This window comes from Marmota flaviventris, chromosome 12 (genome assembly GCF_047511675.1).
Source record: "Marmota flaviventris isolate mMarFla1 chromosome 12, mMarFla1.hap1, whole genome shotgun sequence".
Classification (NCBI taxonomy): domain Eukaryota; kingdom Metazoa; phylum Chordata; class Mammalia; order Rodentia; family Sciuridae; genus Marmota; species Marmota flaviventris.
This window is the reverse complement of record NC_092509.1, coordinates 27,528,858-27,548,443: the sequence shown is the minus strand read 5'-3', so window position 1 is coordinate 27,548,443 and position 19,586 is coordinate 27,528,858. Positions and strand designations below refer to the sequence as shown.

The 19,586-nt window shown below is 37.5% G+C and overlaps 1 protein-coding gene across 2 annotated transcripts in view; it reads right to left on the bottom strand.

The window, feature by feature from the left end:
• Positions 1–19,416, bottom strand: part of Cdc123 (cell division cycle 123) — a 53,426-nt gene extending 34,010 nt beyond the window's left edge. Inside the window, exons 1-4 of one of the 2 annotated variants that reach the window (XM_027944806.3) lie at positions 19,244–19,416; positions 13,972–14,043; positions 7,152–7,209; positions 6,849–6,881 (exon numbers count right to left, since the gene is read on the bottom strand). In XM_027944806.3, coding sequence (XP_027800607.1) covers positions 6,849–6,881; positions 7,152–7,209; positions 13,972–14,043; positions 19,244–19,317 — 237 coding nt within the window. In that variant the 5' untranslated portion in view covers positions 19,318–19,416. The remainder of the gene's footprint in view (positions 1–6,848; positions 6,882–7,151; positions 7,210–13,971; positions 14,044–19,243) is intronic. The other variant, XM_027944807.3, reaches the window with a different exon arrangement.
• Between the last annotated feature and the right edge of the window lie 170 nt (positions 19,417–19,586).

Below are 19,586 nucleotides of genomic sequence, written 5' to 3'. Positions count from 1 at the left end.
CCAAATGAGAAACATTTTGGTTTTTGTTGTTTAATGCTGGGGATCAAACCCAGGGCCTTGCACATGCTAGGCTACCACTTTACCACTAAGCTATACCCCCAGCCCTAGAAAGGCTAATGAGTAGAGAAGAGAGAGCTTAAGGCCCAATTAAGCTATCTTTTTGCTACAGGTAAATCTGATCTCTAGATTGTTAACAATAATATCTTTTAATTACTTGATAGACTGTCTCCACATCTAGTTTCCATTAGACTATTTCTTCAGCTTAGATACATAAAATTAAAGTTGTATAGAGAGACTTTTGAAGTGAATAACTAAATCAAGGGTCCTTTATTTTCCACTTAACTCTCCCCATCAAGAGGAATTATGGTTAATGTCAAGCCAATAATTTGAAGCTCCTAGTCTGGTTCCCCTACATCTTTACTAATAAAAACCAATTATCCAAGATCTGCATTAACAATATTTCCTATAAGTGGAACAGTTACACAAATTTTACAACATGAAGACATTCAACTTTCAAAGACAAAATAATTTAATTTTCCTATCCCATGAAACTTGACATCTAAGGATTGCTTTATATTTATGTATTGAATTTTAAAGGATGTGATCATTTCCCTCAAATCCTCAAAATTACTCAACTTGAGGAAATTCCATCAAAAGGATTCTAAACAAATATAAATTATAAAAAGCATATGTATAAAAGACCCTCTGGATTGTCAGATTCTAGCTATGTCCATGAGCTATTTTACAACTTGATAATAGGTAACTGATAATAATGTGAGCTTATTCTTACGTTTATGCAATTTCTGTTTTGTCTGGAAGAAATTCAATTGTCTTCTTTCCCACTCTGAAGGGAGGAAAACCAGTTTTGTCTCATTTACATGTTCATTTTGATATTCTTGATCTATAAATATGTCTTTGGGTTCTTTTTTAAAATAGTGTTAACATCTGTCTGGCTCCCTCATAAATTAAACAAAATCTTTAAAATGTGTTACAGAGTTTTATATCTGTATTGAAATCATGATTTCTTTTCTGAAAATCGTCTATAAAAAGACTTAATTAATAGGATCTTTTTTAAACACACAGCTCAGATGGTCTTTTTTTTTTGCGGGTGGGTGCGGGGGTGTGCGGGGGGACTAGGGATTGAACCCAGGCCTTGAGCACATTAGGCAAGTGTTTTACTGTTGAACTACATTGCTAGTCTGCAATTAGCCAATTTCAAACATTCATGACATGTTATTTGCCTGGGGGAAATTCTCACTGAAGTGGGATAAACTCTACATTCTTCATCTGATATCACTGGACTTTCTAAAATCATATTCATCCTAAATATCCCATAAGCAACTATCATCAGAAAATCAGGGTGAATTCTTCCACATTTATGACTTTATACAATATATGTGTTTATCTATAAAATGTGGCATTTAAAATTTTTACATATATGCTATCCTTTACTATGTGCACTTTTAGCAACTTAATATTTTTGGTACATTGGGATTGAACCCAGGATGCACTCTACCAACTTATGCTTTTACATTCACTATTGTGGTTTTGATCTCTCTATTTTTCGCATTTTTAATTGACTGCTTTACCTATATAAATGGACAACTCACCAGTCAACAATACTTTGGATTTTCCAACTCTATGTTCTGGCTCAAATTTTTCCTCTATTAAGAGTGTTCACCATGAATGTTCCCCCTGCCAAACTCCATCTAATTCAACCCAGTGAAACCCAGCCACTTTTATATATCATTAACTTTTTATTTTTAAATAATTTAAAACTCTCAGAAACATCATAAGTGTACCAAGAGTGTCTACCTACTCTTCACCCAGACTCCCCATTTTCCGACATCCTCTTTATCATCCCATCTCCTATCTATGAATGTATCTATTTATTTACATTTACATACATATTACATTTTCCCTACACTGTTTTAGAGTAAATTGCAGTCAGTAAGCTTTTTACCCCTAAATATTTCAATGTATATTTCCTAGAAAGCCGTTTTAACATTTTCTTGCATAACATAGTAAAACGATCAAATCAGAGAGCTAACATGGACACAATACCATTAACCTAATCTACAGATTTTTTAAAAAATATTTCTAGTTATAGATGGGTACAATATCTTTATTTTATTAATTTATTTTTATGTGGTACTGAGGATCAAACATGTGAGGCAAGCACTCTACCAAGGGGCTACAACCCCAGCCCCTAATCTATAGATCTTATAAGAAATTTTCCAGCTACCCTAATAATGTCTTTTATAGCAAAAGAAAAAACAAAACTTTTTTTTTTTGGGGGGGGGGCAGGTCTAGGATTCAGACTGCCTTCAAGCATTGTATTTAGGTGTCATGCTTCTTTAATACTTTTGAATCTGCATCAGTTATATTCTCTGTGGTTCTTACTATTCATAACCTTTTTTTTTTTTTTTTTTTGGTACCAGGAATTGAACCCAGGGGCACTTAATCTCTGAGCCATATCTCCAGCAGCACCCCCTTTTCTTTTTTTTTTTTAGGTATCATTTATTTTTTTAATTTATTTATTTATTTATTTTAGTTCTCGGCGGACACAACATCTTTGTTGGTATGTGGTGCTGAGGATCGAACCCGGGCCGCACGCATACCAGGCGAGCGCGCTACCGCTTGAGCCACATCCCCAGCCCCCAGCACCCCCTTTTCTAATTTTGAGATAGGACCTTGCTAAGTTGCGGAGACTGGCTTTGAACTTGTGATCCTCCTGCCTCAGCCTCCCAGGCTGCTGGGATCACAGGCATACGCCACCATGTCCAGATGATTTTGACATTTTTTTTTACATTTTCAACAAGTACATGAAAAAATGCTCACCATCTCTAGCAGTCAGAGAAATGCAAATCAAAACCACCCTAAGATACCATCTCACTCCAGTAAGATTGGCAGCCATTATCAAGTCAAACAACAAGTGCTGGCAAGGATGTGGGGAAAAGGGTACTCTTGTACATTGCTGGTGGGACTGCAAATTGGTGCGGCCAATTTGGAAAGCAGTATGGAGATTCCTGGGAAAGCTGGGAATGGAACCACCATTTGACCCAGCTATTGCCCTTCTCAGACTATTCCCTGAAGACCTTAAAACAGCGTACTATAGGGATACTGCTACATCGATGTTCCTAGCAGCACAATTCACAATAGCTAGACTGTGGAACCAACATAGATGCCCTTTAATAGATGAATAGATTAAAAAAATGTGGCATTTATACACAATGGAGTATTACTCAGCACTAAAAAATGACAAAATCATGACATTTTCAGGGAAATGGATGGCATTAGAGCAGATTATGCTAAGTGAAGCTAGCCAATCCCTAAAAAACAAATGCCAAATGTCTTCTTTGATATAAGGAGAGTAACTAAGAACAGAGCAGGGAGGAAGAGCATGAGAAAAAGATTAACATTAAACAGAGAGGTGGGAGGGAAAGGGAGAGAAAAGGGAAATTGCGTGGAAATGGAAGGAGACCCTCATTGTCATACAAAATTACATATAAGAGGTTGTGAGGGGAAAGGGAAAAAAAAAAAACAAGGGAGAGAAATGAATTACAGTAGATGGGGTAGAGAGAGAAGATGGGAGGGGAGGGGAGGGGAAGGGAAAGGGGATAGTAGAGGATAGGAAAGGCAGCAGAATACAATAGACACTAGTATGGCTGTATGTAAAAACATGGATGTGTAACCAATGTGATTCTGCAATCTGTATGTGGGGAAAAAATGGGAGTTCACAACCCACTTGAATCAAATGTATGAAATATGATATGCCAAGAGCTTTGTAATGTTTTGAACAACCAATAATAAAAAAAAAAAAAAGAAAGAAAAAGAAAAAAAAAGTACATACAGGGCAGTTATTCAATACAAATTCTAAAAAGCTCACTTTGTTGGGTATTAGCACTGCCATGGGGGAGGGAAATTTCCCCCTTACCTATTTAATTTAATCACTGATTTATGTCAGTATGGGATCTTATATTCTTATTTTAGTCAGTGGGTTATAATCTATCACTATTTGTTATGAAGCACAACTTTTTAGCTAGTGGGGGGCCATTCAAGCTGGCTTCTGAGATCTTTTTGTCACATCCCCATCATTCTTTAAGCATTTCCTTAGTTTTTTGTATAACAAGGTACTATGGGCTCACTTTTACTCTCCTAATCACAGTCCTCAATTTCTCTAAGAAGCTTCAATTCCTTTATTGGAGAATGATATTTAGAAATCAATATCAGAGCAGGAAGTGTGCTCACTGCTTTCATGATATATGTCACTGCTTCTACAACTTATTGCTCAAATTAGTGGACAGAGTTTGAAAAATATACAAACATACACCCATGCACAATGCTTTGGTTTGAATGTTTACGTCACTCCAAAATTCATGTTGTGACTTAACCCCCCCCACTGTGGTGATATTAGGAGGTAGGGCCTTTAATTAATGCCCTCATAAAAGAGGCTTTAGAGAGCTACCTGACTTTTCCATCTCTTGCTCCTTGTATCATGTAAGGATATAGCAACAAGGTCTGGGAGCAAAGAGCAAGCCCTCGCCTGACACTACATCTGCTACTGCCTTGATCTTGGACTTCCTAGTCTCTTTAACTATGAGAAGCAAATTTCTATTATTCTAAATTACTTCGTCTACGGTATTGTGTTATAGCAGCAGGAACAGACTCAGTCAAATACATACACTTGTATTATTAATTTCCATATTACCCATCCATTTGTAATTTTTAAATTATATTGATCCTTACTCTTTTTAAGGTCCAGGTTAAATACTGTTTATTCTTTTAAGCACTTCTATATATCCTCACTTGTAATGGTTCAAGCCAACATCTCTTCCATCTACTCCCTACCTTATATCATTTTTCCCCACTGGTTTATAAAGCCTCTAATAGCAGAAATCAAATCATATTCATCTTTGATTATCATGCAGAACTCAATTTTGTGCTCTCAGTACAGAAGAAAAATAACATAACAGAATTGAGTGAAATTTTCATAAAAGGAGAGTGAATCAAATGGCATCCAGAGTAAATAAAACACAAACTTCTATTTCTATACCTGGCATGCTAAACTTCTGCTACTGAAGGAAATGACAGTTTTAAATATATTCACTTTTTTTTTTCTGCATTCTGAACACCATTTATATCTCTTTCATTAAGCAGAAGTATCTTCTTATTTAGAGTTGTATTGCAATATATTCTATCCTAAAACGAGTTTCCTTTCTTTTTGCTTTTATGTTTATTTATAAGGAATTTTATAAAAAGCCTTTCTTGGGGCTGGGAGTACAGTTCAGTGATAGAGTACTTGCCTAGCGTGTGTGAGGCACTGGGTTTGATTCTCAGCACCACATATAAATAAAGGTCCATCAATGCCTAAAAATATATATATATTTCTAAAAAGCCTTTCTTTTCTATCTCAAGGTAGAGAGTTTCATTTATCTATTTTTAGAAATACATTTTTGCAGGCCATGGATATACAGTGGTAGAGAGCCTATTCAATATATTTGATGTCCTGGGTTCAATCCCTAGCACCAAAAATAAATAAATAAACTTTCTTCTTCTTCTTCTTTTTTTTTTTTTTTCCTTTACTAATCTTTAAAAAATACTCTTAAAGTATTTTCATGATGCTGGGGTTGTGGCTTAGTGCTGAGAGCCACAGCCAAGTAGGAATGAAGCATGGCATTTTGGGTTGAAAGGTGACCCTGCTCAGGGATTAGGGTAGATCCTGCTGGGAATAGGGAGGCTCCAGGTTTAGGGTGGATCCTGCTGGGAATAGGGTGGCTCCAGGATTAGGGCGGATCCTGCTGCCTCAGGTGCCCGCTCCTTTGGAGTTCCTGTGAAGTTCTCAAGGGATTCTGAGAGAATTGGTGCGTGGAGCCGAGTGGAGGCAGGGTGTTCATGGGAAGTGTGGGTAGAGTGTCGGTGAGAGTTTGGAATAAAGAATTGCTGTTTGAATCTACAAGGCTTTTGTGGTGGCTCGGTTATTTTGTGCCCAGCCAGACTGCGGCAGCTTAGCAGGAGAGCACTTGCCTAGTACTTGCAAGGCCCTGGGTTCGATCCTCAGCACCACATAAAAATAACTTTTTAAAAAAAAAAAAAGGTATAAAAAAATATACTTTTTTTTGGCCAGGCGCAGTGGCGCACACCTATAATCCCAGCAGCTTGGGAGGCTGAGGCAGGAGGATCACAAGTTCAAAGCCAGCCTCAGCAAAAGCAAAACACTAAGCAACTCAGTAAGACCCTGTCTCTAAATTAAATAAAATGCAAAATAGGGCTGGGGATGTGGCTCAGTGGTCAAGTGCCCCTGAGTTCAATCCCTGGTACCAAAAAAAATTTTTTTTTCATAAAAATATGTTAAGTTGAATTTTAAATTTTATAGCAGCATTTTTATCCCAAAACACTATATAATATGCTTGATCAACTTCTATAATTTTATATAAAACTTGGGTTGAACTCACATACTTCATCACTTGAAATAAATTATAATTTATTTATGGCATTTAAATATACTTGAGTAAATAAATATAGATTTTTCATTTTATTGCCCAGCAAAATATGTGAAGCTCAGTGTATGCCTGGCTTAATTCCTTCTTTCAGAGTATAACAGAAACAAGTCAGAGCATCAAATAATGCACTTTAAATATTTCCTTTGTAATCAAAGGGAAAAAGAGGACAAGCCATGTTTGCCTATTCAAAAATGATTCAAATTATTTTTCAGAATAATAAATAATACCCCACAGACAACAAGGTATTTGAAGTGGTTAAATACATGGGAATTTGGAGAGCTGTGAGGTAACTCTTAGGTGACAGTATGAGGCTGTGTCCCCATGCTGGTGCTGCTTTGCTCTTACCGTAAGCGTGGCTGTGTTCTCATCATCTGACCACTACATAGATAAAAGGACAGAAAAACAAACAACATTAACTTTAAATAGTATAACAGGATCCCAAAGGCAGTGCTCCATCTAAAAATGATACATAAACAGAAGACATCTTTCCCCAAATTCAAAGTATATGTAAAAATGGACATCAAATGTAAGATTTTCATGTAATTTCTCACTTTATCAAATGTAAGGGAAGCCTAAACATCAAAACCACTTTAGGAACCATTTAAATTAAAATAGTCTACAGAACAGATTATTTTATTTTCTACCAACCTGTATTTCTTCTGCTTCATCGTCACTGTCTGGCTGAGAGCAAGTTGGTGGATCTTCCCTAAAAAAACAGGAAGAAAAAATTATGCAAAGAAAACTTCTGCTACCAAATAGCCATATTCTCAAGCATGTTAAGCTTATGTAAAACAAAACAATTTGAAGTATGCCACAGTCTGGCTGGGCACAAAATCACGAGCCACTCAAGCAGGAACAAACTTTATTTTTTGAAACTGCCGCCAATGTCCAGTACGCGCCCGGGAAGATTTTTCGATCCACCCACGCGGCCTCGGAACTGCCAGAGAGCTCCTCCCCCGGAACTCCCTCCTACTGTACTTCCCCAACCAATGGGAACTCTCCAGGAGTCCCGTAGCAGGCCTAGGTGAACAGCAGGAGTCCAATATCCATATGAATGCAAATCTTAACATAATCATATCATCTCAATGGCTAGCTGGCATCACCTTTCAACCAAAAATGCCATGTATCATATACTTGGCTCTTAGCAGAAGTAGAGAACAAACATAAGGAAAACTTACTACCAATAATAGATGACAGAATAAAACCTTCCTACCTTCCTCTCAGAAATCACCAAAAATAAGGGAAATTTTAAGAACCCCATGTCTGATAATAAGAATCATCTAGGACTCTGCACCCCAATATATGAGAAAGTGCTGCCAAAAACAAGGAAGACCCAGGAAGAAAACATGTGAAAAGCTGTCCACACTACTGACAGACATCCCTGGGGCAAAACCAACATCCTTCCTATGTGCAATGAAAACTGAGCATGTGGGCCGGTGTCAAGAGTTACTCTGGATCAAGACTGGACCACTGAAAAAGGTAAGAAAGAGAAAGAAATACTCAGGCTTACTACCTGTGAAGAAGCCAGCAAGCAAAGGAGAATGGAAAATGCCATTCAGTAGCCAGTCCTCACTGTCTAATGGGGAAGCAGAGGCTGAAAGAACTCAGACAGAATATTCACAACACTGCACTGCCACTCCTCAACACCCAACTGCAGACAACAAGCCTAGGAGAATTCACATTATGGGGGGGGGGGGGGGGAATCAATAAGAAAAGCCCAGGAGCTATGCAAAGGCTATATGAGGAAAAAAGAAGAGGGAAGTTTTTGGTCAAACATGTGCATTTACCTCTATGTTCCCTCTTAAAATGCTACTAAAATGAAAGGAAAGATCCAAGGATAAAGATGACCAAAATAAAGACAACTATAGAAGAAAAATGGCTTGAAAAGTTTTGAACTCAGAAGGCCACCGGAGGGATTACCCAGGAGCGGCAGGTAAGAACTTATAGATACTGTGTAAGATGGGAAGGAAGCTCTGCGCTAAACAAAAGGTCAATTTTGGGCACCATCTAAGGAGGAATAGGACCTTCCTTACCCTGAACACTCTAGCCACTAATCCTCTTCAGCCCTTTTGGTAAGAATTTTTTCTCTGGGGAAAAAAATAAACTAAAGAGTGAAAGGATTCAGACACATAATGGCCCAAATGATCACGAGGGTTATGTGAAAATCATACTTCACAATGCCACCTCTAGTCCCCTTCCTCTCACCCTAATTCAGGAACAAAGAAGGATTAAAGGATTATTCTCCGTAGGAACTGAATAGCCTAGAGGAAAGACCTACAGATATTACCATCTGGGAATCTCCCAACAATACTGGCTGGCTACTGGCACATTTGTGTTCCACCTAGGTACACAAAGTTTGCAAATGTTTGTGCAAGGATGTGTCCTCTACTCTTATGTAAGAATATAGGCCTCAAAGAACTAGAAAACTGAAGAAAAGCTCCAAGACAAAAAATGCTTTCAAAAAAGAAGAGGAAAAATGTATACACGGAAGAAAAAGGACACCAAGGGAACCAGATAAAAATATTTTTTAAAAGCATTATTAATCCCCAAGCATAAAGGATATCACATCCAGAAAAGAAGAAAAGGAGGCAATTAAAAAAAAAAGAAGAAGAAGAAGAAAGAAAAAGACTGAACTTGGGGCTGGGGTTGTGGCTCAGTGGTAGAGCACTTGCCTAGCATGTGTGTGGCACTGGGTTCAATTCTCAACACCACATATAAATAAATTTTTTTTAAAAATGAAGATCATTGACAACTAAAAATATATATTAAAAAAAGACAGAACTTGTAGAAAATAAAAACATGATAGCTAAAATTTTTAATTCAAAAGATTGAAAGGAAAAGTCACAAAAACTACCCAGAAAGGAAAACAAAGTAGGCAAAAAGTCAATAGAAAAGAATTGATAAAATTCAAAGGAATTAAACAAACAGACTTAACACCTAAACAACAGCAGTTCCAGACAGAAGACAGAGAAAATTATCAAAGACAAAATATTTTTTAATGTCCCCAAAATGGAAAACATGTCTCTAGAATTAAAGAGTCTACTAGGTACATAGCACTATGAAGGAAAAGAAAAACAAATGTACAAAAATAGCCACAGTAGTTTTTTCCACCCCTTTTTATGTGCCCCTTTGCAGGGTGACTTTGCTCCTCTTCCCATCAACAAATGGCCTTTATTTTTCCATCCCTTTAATTTTGACTGGCTTCAAGACTCATTCTGACTAATAGAATGTAACACAAGTGATGCCACTGGATTCTGAGCTGAGATGTCAAGTGTCCTTGGAGCTTCACTCTTACTTTTCGAAATACTTGCCACAGCTAAAGAAACTAAGGCCAGCCTTTCTGAGGATGAAGGCCCACAGGGATAAAGAGGGATAAAGAGACTCAGCCGATGGTCAGCATCATCTACCAGACATATGAGGAAAGACATCATAAGACTGCCCAGCTCAAACTAGAGGACAAATGACCAGTCACTGTGAAGACCTGCTCAGTGTCAATAACTATGGAGAATCTGAGATTCTGCCCTACTTGAAAGCTAACAAGTTAGCTTCTCACAGTTCCATGGACACTGTTAGAGGACATGGGACTCCTGAGTCAGAAACAATTCTTATCACTCATACCACAGCAAGAAGCTCTTTGTAACAGTTCTCTCTTGCCCCTCAAGTCTCATAGGGTAATACAGAGTAGGGTAATCCAGGCTTGTATTACAACCAAGGAACCCTGAACTTAGGGAATGTCATCTTTCATAATGGCAAAAAAGCCTGCTCAATGTGTTTATTTATATTGTCAGTAAATGTGTTTATTTATATTGTCAGTAAACAAACTTGCTTTTTACTCTACAGGGAGAGGCTGTATCTTTGAGAATGTGTGCTGTCTAAGCAATCTTAAAAAGATGGTTAAGAACAAAAGCTGGTGGTACCTGTGCTTGAAGATGTGCAGAAACATAACAGAACAAGTAAAGTATCTCCTAACCCCAAATCACTGAAATGGTTACTGTTTTAAGCCACAATAAACAAGTGACTCTGATGATTATCATGAAATATAAAATATGAAGAGAAAATCCAAAGAACATTCTTAGGGGGAAAAAAGGTACATAAATCAGAATGATTTGGGACCTCAGAGCATACTAGAGGATAGTGGGCTACACTTTCAAAATCAGAGGGTGATTTTCTGCCTAGAATCCCATATTAAGCAAAAACTCCTAAGCACCAAAATCAAGTATAAGAATAGAATACAATTTTCTTCAGACATGCAACAGCTCAAAAGCTGTTCCTTCTATGCATTCTAGAGCATGTACTTCAATAACATGAATAAACTAAGATAAACAAAAATATGGCATCCAAAGAAAAATCCAGAAAATCCAACTCTCAAGAGAAATTCAAAGCTGACAACTGTATACCAGATCTGAGGAACTATCAGCTCGACCTGGACCAGGAAGATGGGTGATTGCTACAGTGAGATCTCCATGAAAAGAAAAACAGAGCTGCCAGATTTGGAACTGTTCTTGAAGATTTAGAAAAACAACTAATAGGCTGTTTTTGTTTATTAGAACATTTGTAAAATATCAGTGATAGACACATAGAAAATAAAGCAAAATTTGAAAACATCACTATTAGTTTCAGGGGAAACAGTTATTTTTAAAAGAAAAGGTAATTATAACATATAATGTAGCTCAGTAGTCAACAATAATGACTGTAAACACTGACTAGTCATGAGGGAGATGAAAAGAGTGGAAGAGATCTTCAAAGGTGATCACAGAGAATAAAGAAATAATACTGAAGAGATTAGATTAAGGACTAATAGTGTAAGTACATTAAGATATATGAAGTGGCAAAGAATGAGTCTGTTTACATTTGTTCAGGCTATACTATGTATCTTCCAAGTGGAAGCAGTCTTTAGAAAAAGCACACTCTGGTTTATCAATTATTCTGTTAAAATTTTGGCTAATGTGTGTCAGTCCCCCAAAATTTTAATCAACTCTTCATAATCCTAAAGAGTTTAGTTTCCATATCTACAAGGTGAGAACCTGATTCTATAGTTAGGGGTAATATTAACAAACTGTCAATTGTGAATCCCTACCCAAGAAGCTAGCCTTTCTTTCTTAGACCTCTTATTAAATGTCACATCACGTTATTCAACGTGACATTAACATTGTTTACAAACTTTATATAACATAAAAGGTACCCCAACAAACTTGAAAATGTGCTTCATTACTCTAAAAATCATATTTTTTTTTAGTATAACAGAATATATTTTAAAATATATTTGTAATCAGTGTATTCATAAGTTCTTCAGAGAACTTATTGCAGTGCCACTGTAGAAGATAACAACCTAAAATTTCTTCATAGTAGAATGTGACAACATTTTCAAAGTGCAAGTTTATTAGGCTTGGCTTTCTAAGGTAACCCTCAAATACTGAGGTCTGAACTGGTAAAAATATGATGCTAGTATTTAGGATTCTGTATTTTCTCTATTATATCTTACACAGAACTGGTTTGTAAGAACACTGGCTCTGGGTCACAAAGATAGTTTAAAATTTTAGTTATGTTACCTTTTGTCAAAAGCTCTCTCCCAGTTCCAGCCACACAACCCTCTCCAAGTCAAGAGCATTCATGTTGTTCCTTCTGCCAGAAAAAGTCTTTCTTCCCACCTTCAACTGGCTGACTTCTTTTTCCCCGTCTCCACATCTCAGAGGCTCAAAAGTTATTTCTGTAGGACACTCCTTGACCCTCCCCACAATACTCAGCCCACCAACTTAATGTCAGGACCTGTCCCATCTCCTTCATAGGATTTATCCCAATTTTCACACATATATTAACTTGTATGTTTGTTTAATATTTGTACTCAGTAAGATTAATGATGAGGAGGGAAGTGAATATCTTAAGACCATAAAATATACTGGGCACTGGGCTGAACGTTTTACACATTACTGTTTTTTATCCTTATAACACCCCAATGAACTAAGTTCTGCACTATCATTTACCCCATTTACAGACAAGAACCTGAGATACAGTGAACTACAAAACAACAGAGAAGATCCAAGCCTAGGAAACTGTACTTAAGAGTTAGCACTTATACCATTTTGACTCCCACAAAATATGAAGCTGAACTATCAACTCCAAAAGGACAGGTTCCGTATGTGATCTGTGCATTAGAGTACAGCAGGGCAGAGCCCTGTGTACTGTGGAGCACTGTTAATGGTATTTAACATCCTGTTTCCCTGAGCCAACAGCCCATGCAAACATCTGGCCAATGAAAGTCAATACAGGAGCTGTTTGGTAATTTATAGTACTAAAATTAATAAAGTATCTTCTAATATTAGGAGTCATCTTATTTATAATGCAGTCTAATTTACATAAGCTTATTAAATATGCAATATTGGGGATAATAAAATGTCTGTGAATATCCCAAAGTTGAGACTTGTTCATTTTTTTCTACCATTTCTTTTTCCTCTAATTATTCCAAGTTAATGATATTAACAATTTTCAGGTTATGAAAGGGCGAAAATTGTACTCAAAAAAGTCTAGAACTATAATCCAGAAAAATACACTAGAAATCCACCAAGCAAACATATGGGGTCAAGTTAGTTATTACTGAAAATAACCATAACTCTAAACACATGTCTAAGGTTCATTCATTCAATAAATGCTTATCAAGCACATCCTATGTACTAGGGACTGTTCCCAGAGCTGGGTGAACAACTGCTCAAGTCCCTGGTCTCATCAAACTTCATTCAAATAGAACAACCAATGGAATTATGTAAGGTGAAAGTATCATCAGAAAATAAAGGCAGTTTTAGGGGATAAAGAGTGACATACTAGCAAGGGTTATTATTAGGCCATTTTAGAAAGGATGGGGAAGTCTGGACACATACATGACATGACTTTTAAATACAGATTTAAATGAAAACACAAGAACTTCACTAAACTCTGATTCTCAACTTTCTCAAGTCTGTACTAAAACGATTGAAATATCATTTTCCTCTACCCAGTAATAGAGGAACTACCTGAATAGATTCTAGAAGGTTGGGGAGGGGCCATGATGGATCAACTGAGGGGAATAAAATGTTAAGGATAAATCCTCAGAAAGCTTTCTGCTTGCAATGAACAATGAATTTTTTTATCTTAAAAACTAAAGGATCTTAAAAGGGTAATTATCTGCCCTATCACTTAGCCTGCTACATTCAGAAGGAAAGGTACCATCTTATCCCTTCTCTACAGCAAGTGAAAGGAACTGCGCAATTTCACAACTAGTTATTATTAGTGAGGGAAGTACTCAATTTTCAAGATATCAGCTGAACACTGAAAGGAATATGGGACAAAAATTGGCACATAATTTTAGCTAGAAAAAAAAAGGAGCTAAAATGAGAGAATAGTGCCAAGCTAATTTATTCATTTTATACATAAATGTTGAAATTTAACCACATTATTTCTTTATAATAAAGTTTAAAGAATTCTTTCTCATACTTACCTTCCTGAAACCACCAGAGTTCCATCATCAAGTAAATAATCCTTTACATTCTGAGGAAGTGGAAGGATGACACTGGGGGAAGAAAAAAAAGTACGCCAAAAAAGGCATCATTTTAATGACCCAGGTCATTTTTTTTCCTTTTTTTTTTTCTTTTCTTTTTTTCGAGGGGGGTAGGCAAGCACTCTACTACTGAGTTATCTGTTCCCTTTATGTTAATATATAGTAGAATATGTTAATGGTGTATATTTGATAGCAGCAAACCAGGACTAGTATAATATGAACAAACATGACATTTCATATAATTACCACAACAATGTTTATGGCAGAAAAACAAAAACAAATCCAAATAAACAAATGGAGGTCACAATATGAAAGTAACAAGCTCAAAAGAATTCTCAGTGAGCACAAGGATTCTGTCTTTAAGAAATCTAAGACCAGCAGGTATTTGCACCAACACAGAAAATACAGGAAAGAAAAACAACAACAGAACATTAACAGCATTAACTAAACACCTCTAAGACACAAAGAGGCAGCAGACTCAAGATCTGGAATCCATTGTTTGATGGGCAATGAACATATTAAGGGCTAAGACTTCATGATCTACATGGATTTGTTTTGGTGGCATTCTATTCAACTGATCACGAGAGATATAAAGTTGCTTACTGAGTACATGTTAGCTTAATTTGTTTCAGTTAATCATAATTAAAGATGGCAAAGTCACATTTGAAGTCATTTAACAACTTATGAGATAATTTGTTTTTACACTGAAGTAAAAAATCATCAAAAATTTCTTCCAGATTCCTAAAAAGTAATGGTATTACTGCATTTTGATTTTGAGATGTATATTTTCTAAGAATTGAAAAAGATTACAGCCTGCTTTTAAAGAGTCAGCAGAACATCAGTGACTTATGCATCATTTATTTACTGAACAAGTTTTTTGATACATTACAAATGGTTTATGTACAAAGAAAAGATATTTAAGTGCTAATTTGATTTTAAAAATCAATATTTTATTCAGCAAAGTTACAATTTCAAATTCAAAAGCCTAGTTCTTCCTCAGACTTCTTAAGTTCAACTAACAAATTTTATTATTCTGTTTGTAAATCTACTAAATTTTAACCAATTCCAATGAGCCTTTGTGACTTTAAAGTCTCTTTAAGAATTCAAATTCCAGCAGGAGGATTGCAAGTTCAAAGTCATCCTCAGCAATTTAGCAAGGCCCTAATAAATTTAGCAAGACCCTATCTCAAAATAAAAATAAAAGGGTTGGGGATGTGGCTCAGTGGTTAAGTGCCCCTGGGTTTAATCCATAGTGTATCTACTACTACTACATCATCATTATCATCATCATCAATAAAATAATTTAAACTACATTTAATTTAAAAATCTATTTAAATGTCTATTTGAACGTTTGTTGTCTGATTACAAATAAACCTTGCCAAATATTTAATCTTATAAAGCTGAGCAACAAAAACTATAAAAATATGGTGAATCTAAGGTTCTCACATTCTAATACCATTCAAAACTTGAAATTTTTCCTTAAATATGTTAACTTATCAATTCTAAAGCAACTACATAATTTCAATTGTAACCACAAGGCTAATCTCTTATGAACATACTAGTTATCCTCAAAATGGCAAAGCCCTAAAGATACTAAAGAAATTTAACAGGAAAAAAAAATAAAACCATTAAATGTAAATTATTTCGTCACCTCCATACTTAATTCTTATTCTTCCTGGGGCTAAAGATATTCACTAAAGAAATAATATCATCCCAAGAGAATAAGAGATGACCTTTCTAGAGAATTTGAAGTTTACCCTCCCAGGGCTCTAAAGACTAAAAAAAAGTTGGCAGGATTTGAATTCTTAGACATCCAGGGTGATTTTTCTCATTGTGAGAAAACTTGATTCCAGAGTCCACATCCTTGTTTAACAAGTTATACTAATTTTCAGGTTTGAAGTACATCAGTACTGTTACTCTAGGTTTCATCTTTCCTTGATTGGATTCAAAACATTTGTATTCTATTTGATTCAATTCTGAATTCTTTGCATACTCTTCCTATTCATCAGGTCCATAACTCTTATTCATATGAACTAATATGGAGTTAGAGTCTGCATAGTTGTTATGAATTACCTAGTCCCACAGTCACACTTTGAAGTTCATCCTAAATGACATTATCTTGCACCTTTGTTATGTAAATCAACAGATTCCTTTAAGAACTCAAAGCCTCTGACCTGACAAAGACAGAAAAGGGCGGGGGATCACAGTTAAATGTAAGTGCTGAACTGAATGCAGATGCTGCACATGCTACCAAATACAGAAGGAAAAGGAAATGTGCCTGAAAGCCTCGGCCATAAACAAGTCATTGCCAAGGAAGCTTTACTCAGAGCCCATGTGGCCATCAAAGGAAGCTGCTATGCAGGTAAGTATCCAGTGAGGCCTGATGGAAATCAAATAATTAAATGACAGGCAAGTTACTTCTAATGGAATTTAAGAGGTAGAAGAGGCCCTTTATAAGATTAATATAATCTTTATATTTTAGGGGGAAAAAATGGACTTAGAAAGGAAAAGTAGCTGGAAGACCAAAGTTCACCTAGCTAATTATTGTCAAGTCTGAGTCAAAGTCCTAGAACTTTCCAAAAAAACGAACCTGCATAATCATTTCTGTATCATAAATTAATAAACAAAAAATAAAATGCTGAGTCAATAATCAGAGTAAGGTCTTTCAGCATTAAAGCTGGCAATGGCCACCACACACTTCCACTGGATTGGCTTGGATTGTGTAGGGGTACCCTGCCATCCATGCGGTTCCAGGGATACCACTAGAACTAAATAGACTGAAGAAATGGGTTTAAAAACAGAGTAAATGGTTATAGGCAACATGCCTTAGTTGTTGGTTTATTTCTCTTTCATTCTTGGCATCATATAAATGGTACACGTTTTAAGTGAACTAAAATTATTTTGCTTCAACCGGGCGTTTATTAAATAAAAAATGCAATAAGCAACACTTTTGTATGCTTACTATGTGCCACAAAGAGTGACAAGTATTTTAAATATTTTCTCATTTAATGTCCATGAAAATCCTATTATTTTCTCAATTTTCCAAAGGAAGATTAGGGAGATAAATAATTGGGTAAAGATGCTGATGGAACCAAAATTCAAAGCAGACAGATGGCTCTAACTTCAGAGTCCATTTCTTAATCATATGCTTTTATAGCTTAAGACAAAGAGAAAGCATGCTAGAGGCTATACAAGATAGGTGTAGAGAAAAAAAAAATGTTAGTTTGTCAGGGGCTGTGAGGTGTAACTCAGTGGTAGAGTGCTTGCTTAGACATGCAAGGCCCTGGGCTCTATCTCCAACACTGCAAAAAAAAAAAAAAAGAGAGAGAGAAAAGAACATTCAGTGCAAAATGTCTGACAAGTTCATGAATGTACCTTCTGTTGTGCCAACACAAAAGAAATAGCCTAACATTATCTAAGACCCAAAGTCCAACTTTGAATTATGCAAGTTAATGAAGGACTGGAATATCAGGAAGATAATAGGATGTAATATCTGCTACTGCTGCTGCTGGGGGGTTTCTCTTTGTTTTGTGTGATTTCAGCTGTCATGAAATGCAAGGATTATCTTCCTTTTGCTACTCTCAATTCCATTACACCATGAATAATCAGGAGCAGATTTTTTTTTAATATTTATTTTTTTTTAGTTGTAGTTGGACACAATACCTTTGTTTTATTTATTTATTTTTATGTGGTGCTGAAGATCGAACCCAGGGCATCACCCACGCTAGCTAGGTAAGCGCTCTTCCACTAAGCCACAATCCAAGCCCCTAGAAGCAGAATTTTATGTCTAAATAACAAAATGGAAAAGAGCAGCTGGGGCTGTAGCTCTGTGATAGAGTGTTTGCCTAGTGTGCATGAAGCCCTGCATCCAATCCAGAGCACCATTTTGAAAACATGAGTCATCCACAGCCTCTGCGTTGGTGGCATAAATTTGTGCATAAATTTATGAATAATCTCTGTTTCCTTCCAACATCTCAGGAGTCCAAAACAGGTCAGAATGAAAACAAAGAGATGGTTAATGTCGTTTATTTAGTGACAATCTAGGCCTAAAGGAGAAGTGAGCAGTGAGACACACTCCTATAATCTCAGCAACTCAGGAGGCTGAGACAGGAGGACTGCAAGTTCAAGGCCAGCCTCAGCAACTTCACCAGGCGCTAAGCAACTAAGAGAGACCCTGTTTCAAGATAAAAAAAAAAAATAAGGGCTAGGAATGTAGTTCGGTAGGAAAGTCCCTCTGGATTCAATCTCCAGTACCAAAATAGAATGAGAGAGAGGAGAGAGAGGGAGGACAGAGATAGGGGGAGGAGAGAGGGGGGGGAGGGGGGGGGAGGAGAGAGGGGGGGAGGAGAGAGGGGGGGAGGAGAGAGAGGGGGGAGGGGGGAGGAGGGAGAGAGAGGGGGGAGGGGAGAGAAGGGGGAGGAGGAGGAGGAGGAGGAGAAGAAGGAGAAGAAGAAGTGAGCAAAATACAGAAAATCCCATTCACAGGAACCCAGGCCTTGGATCTACCCCTGTTAGCGAGTGAGAGCCTACCCTGTATCATGCTTCAGACTTATGATTGTTTTTGAACGGCTGGGGACAGGCTCCTGGCTGCCTTGCCATACATTACCATGAATGATGGGACAAAGGATGAAACAGCTAATCTTCTGCCTGTCCTGCAAACTGGGGTCAAGAGAATTATGAAACAAATACGGCTCCACTTCTTTTCCGGATAGACTGCTTCTTCTCACAGCATACACAACTCTTTCCATATACACTATCATACTGGAGCATCACAACAGACTTGGAGGTAGGGTCTGTATAAATTGCTCTCACTCTACAGTGGCGGAAAGCCATGGGAGCCGGGCGGGCAGGTCAGTAGCAAAGCCCAGACTGTCCAGTTCTCTTGATCGCCTGGCGCCTCTGGCAATTCTTCAAGTAGTACTAGTAAACTCCGAGGCCTACCCTAGGTGAATCGAGCACTCGGCCCGCCTCCGACCCTCACTGAACCAGGACCCACCCTCCTACCTCCCCCAGCACACTCCTAGACTTGCAAGGGGACGCCGGCAAATGCTGACCTTCATCAGTCTCCCTACTCCGAATACCACTAAGAAATCGACCTCGTCTTTCCTATCCGGTCGTTACAAGGCCTGCACTCCTTTGGACGGAGATGGGATTTGCCCGAAGGCCGCAGTTCGCTTTTGTCAGTAGCCCGGGCTAACGTCTCCCATCTTACCTCTTGATGGTAAGGCTTCGGAAAAGCGGGTACCACGCGGAGAACTGACAGTGCAGCACCTGCTCCTTCTTCATCCTCCAGCTACCTCCGTCCCTACTTTTCCCTCACCTGCCAGCACTCTCCCGGAACCCTAGGTTGCACTTCCGGAAGTGCCAGCCGAGATATTTCGGTTCGAAGACTCTTCCGGTCGGTAAGGCTGGCAGGCAATAGGAGAAAAGGAGGCGGAGGTCAGTCGTGGGAGTACTCTTAATACACGCACACGCAAAAAGCATTTGAATCCGGGAAGAGGGATTGTAGAAGTGTAAGAGAGGAACTTGAGTTTATGGCTCGGCTTTCACCCTAG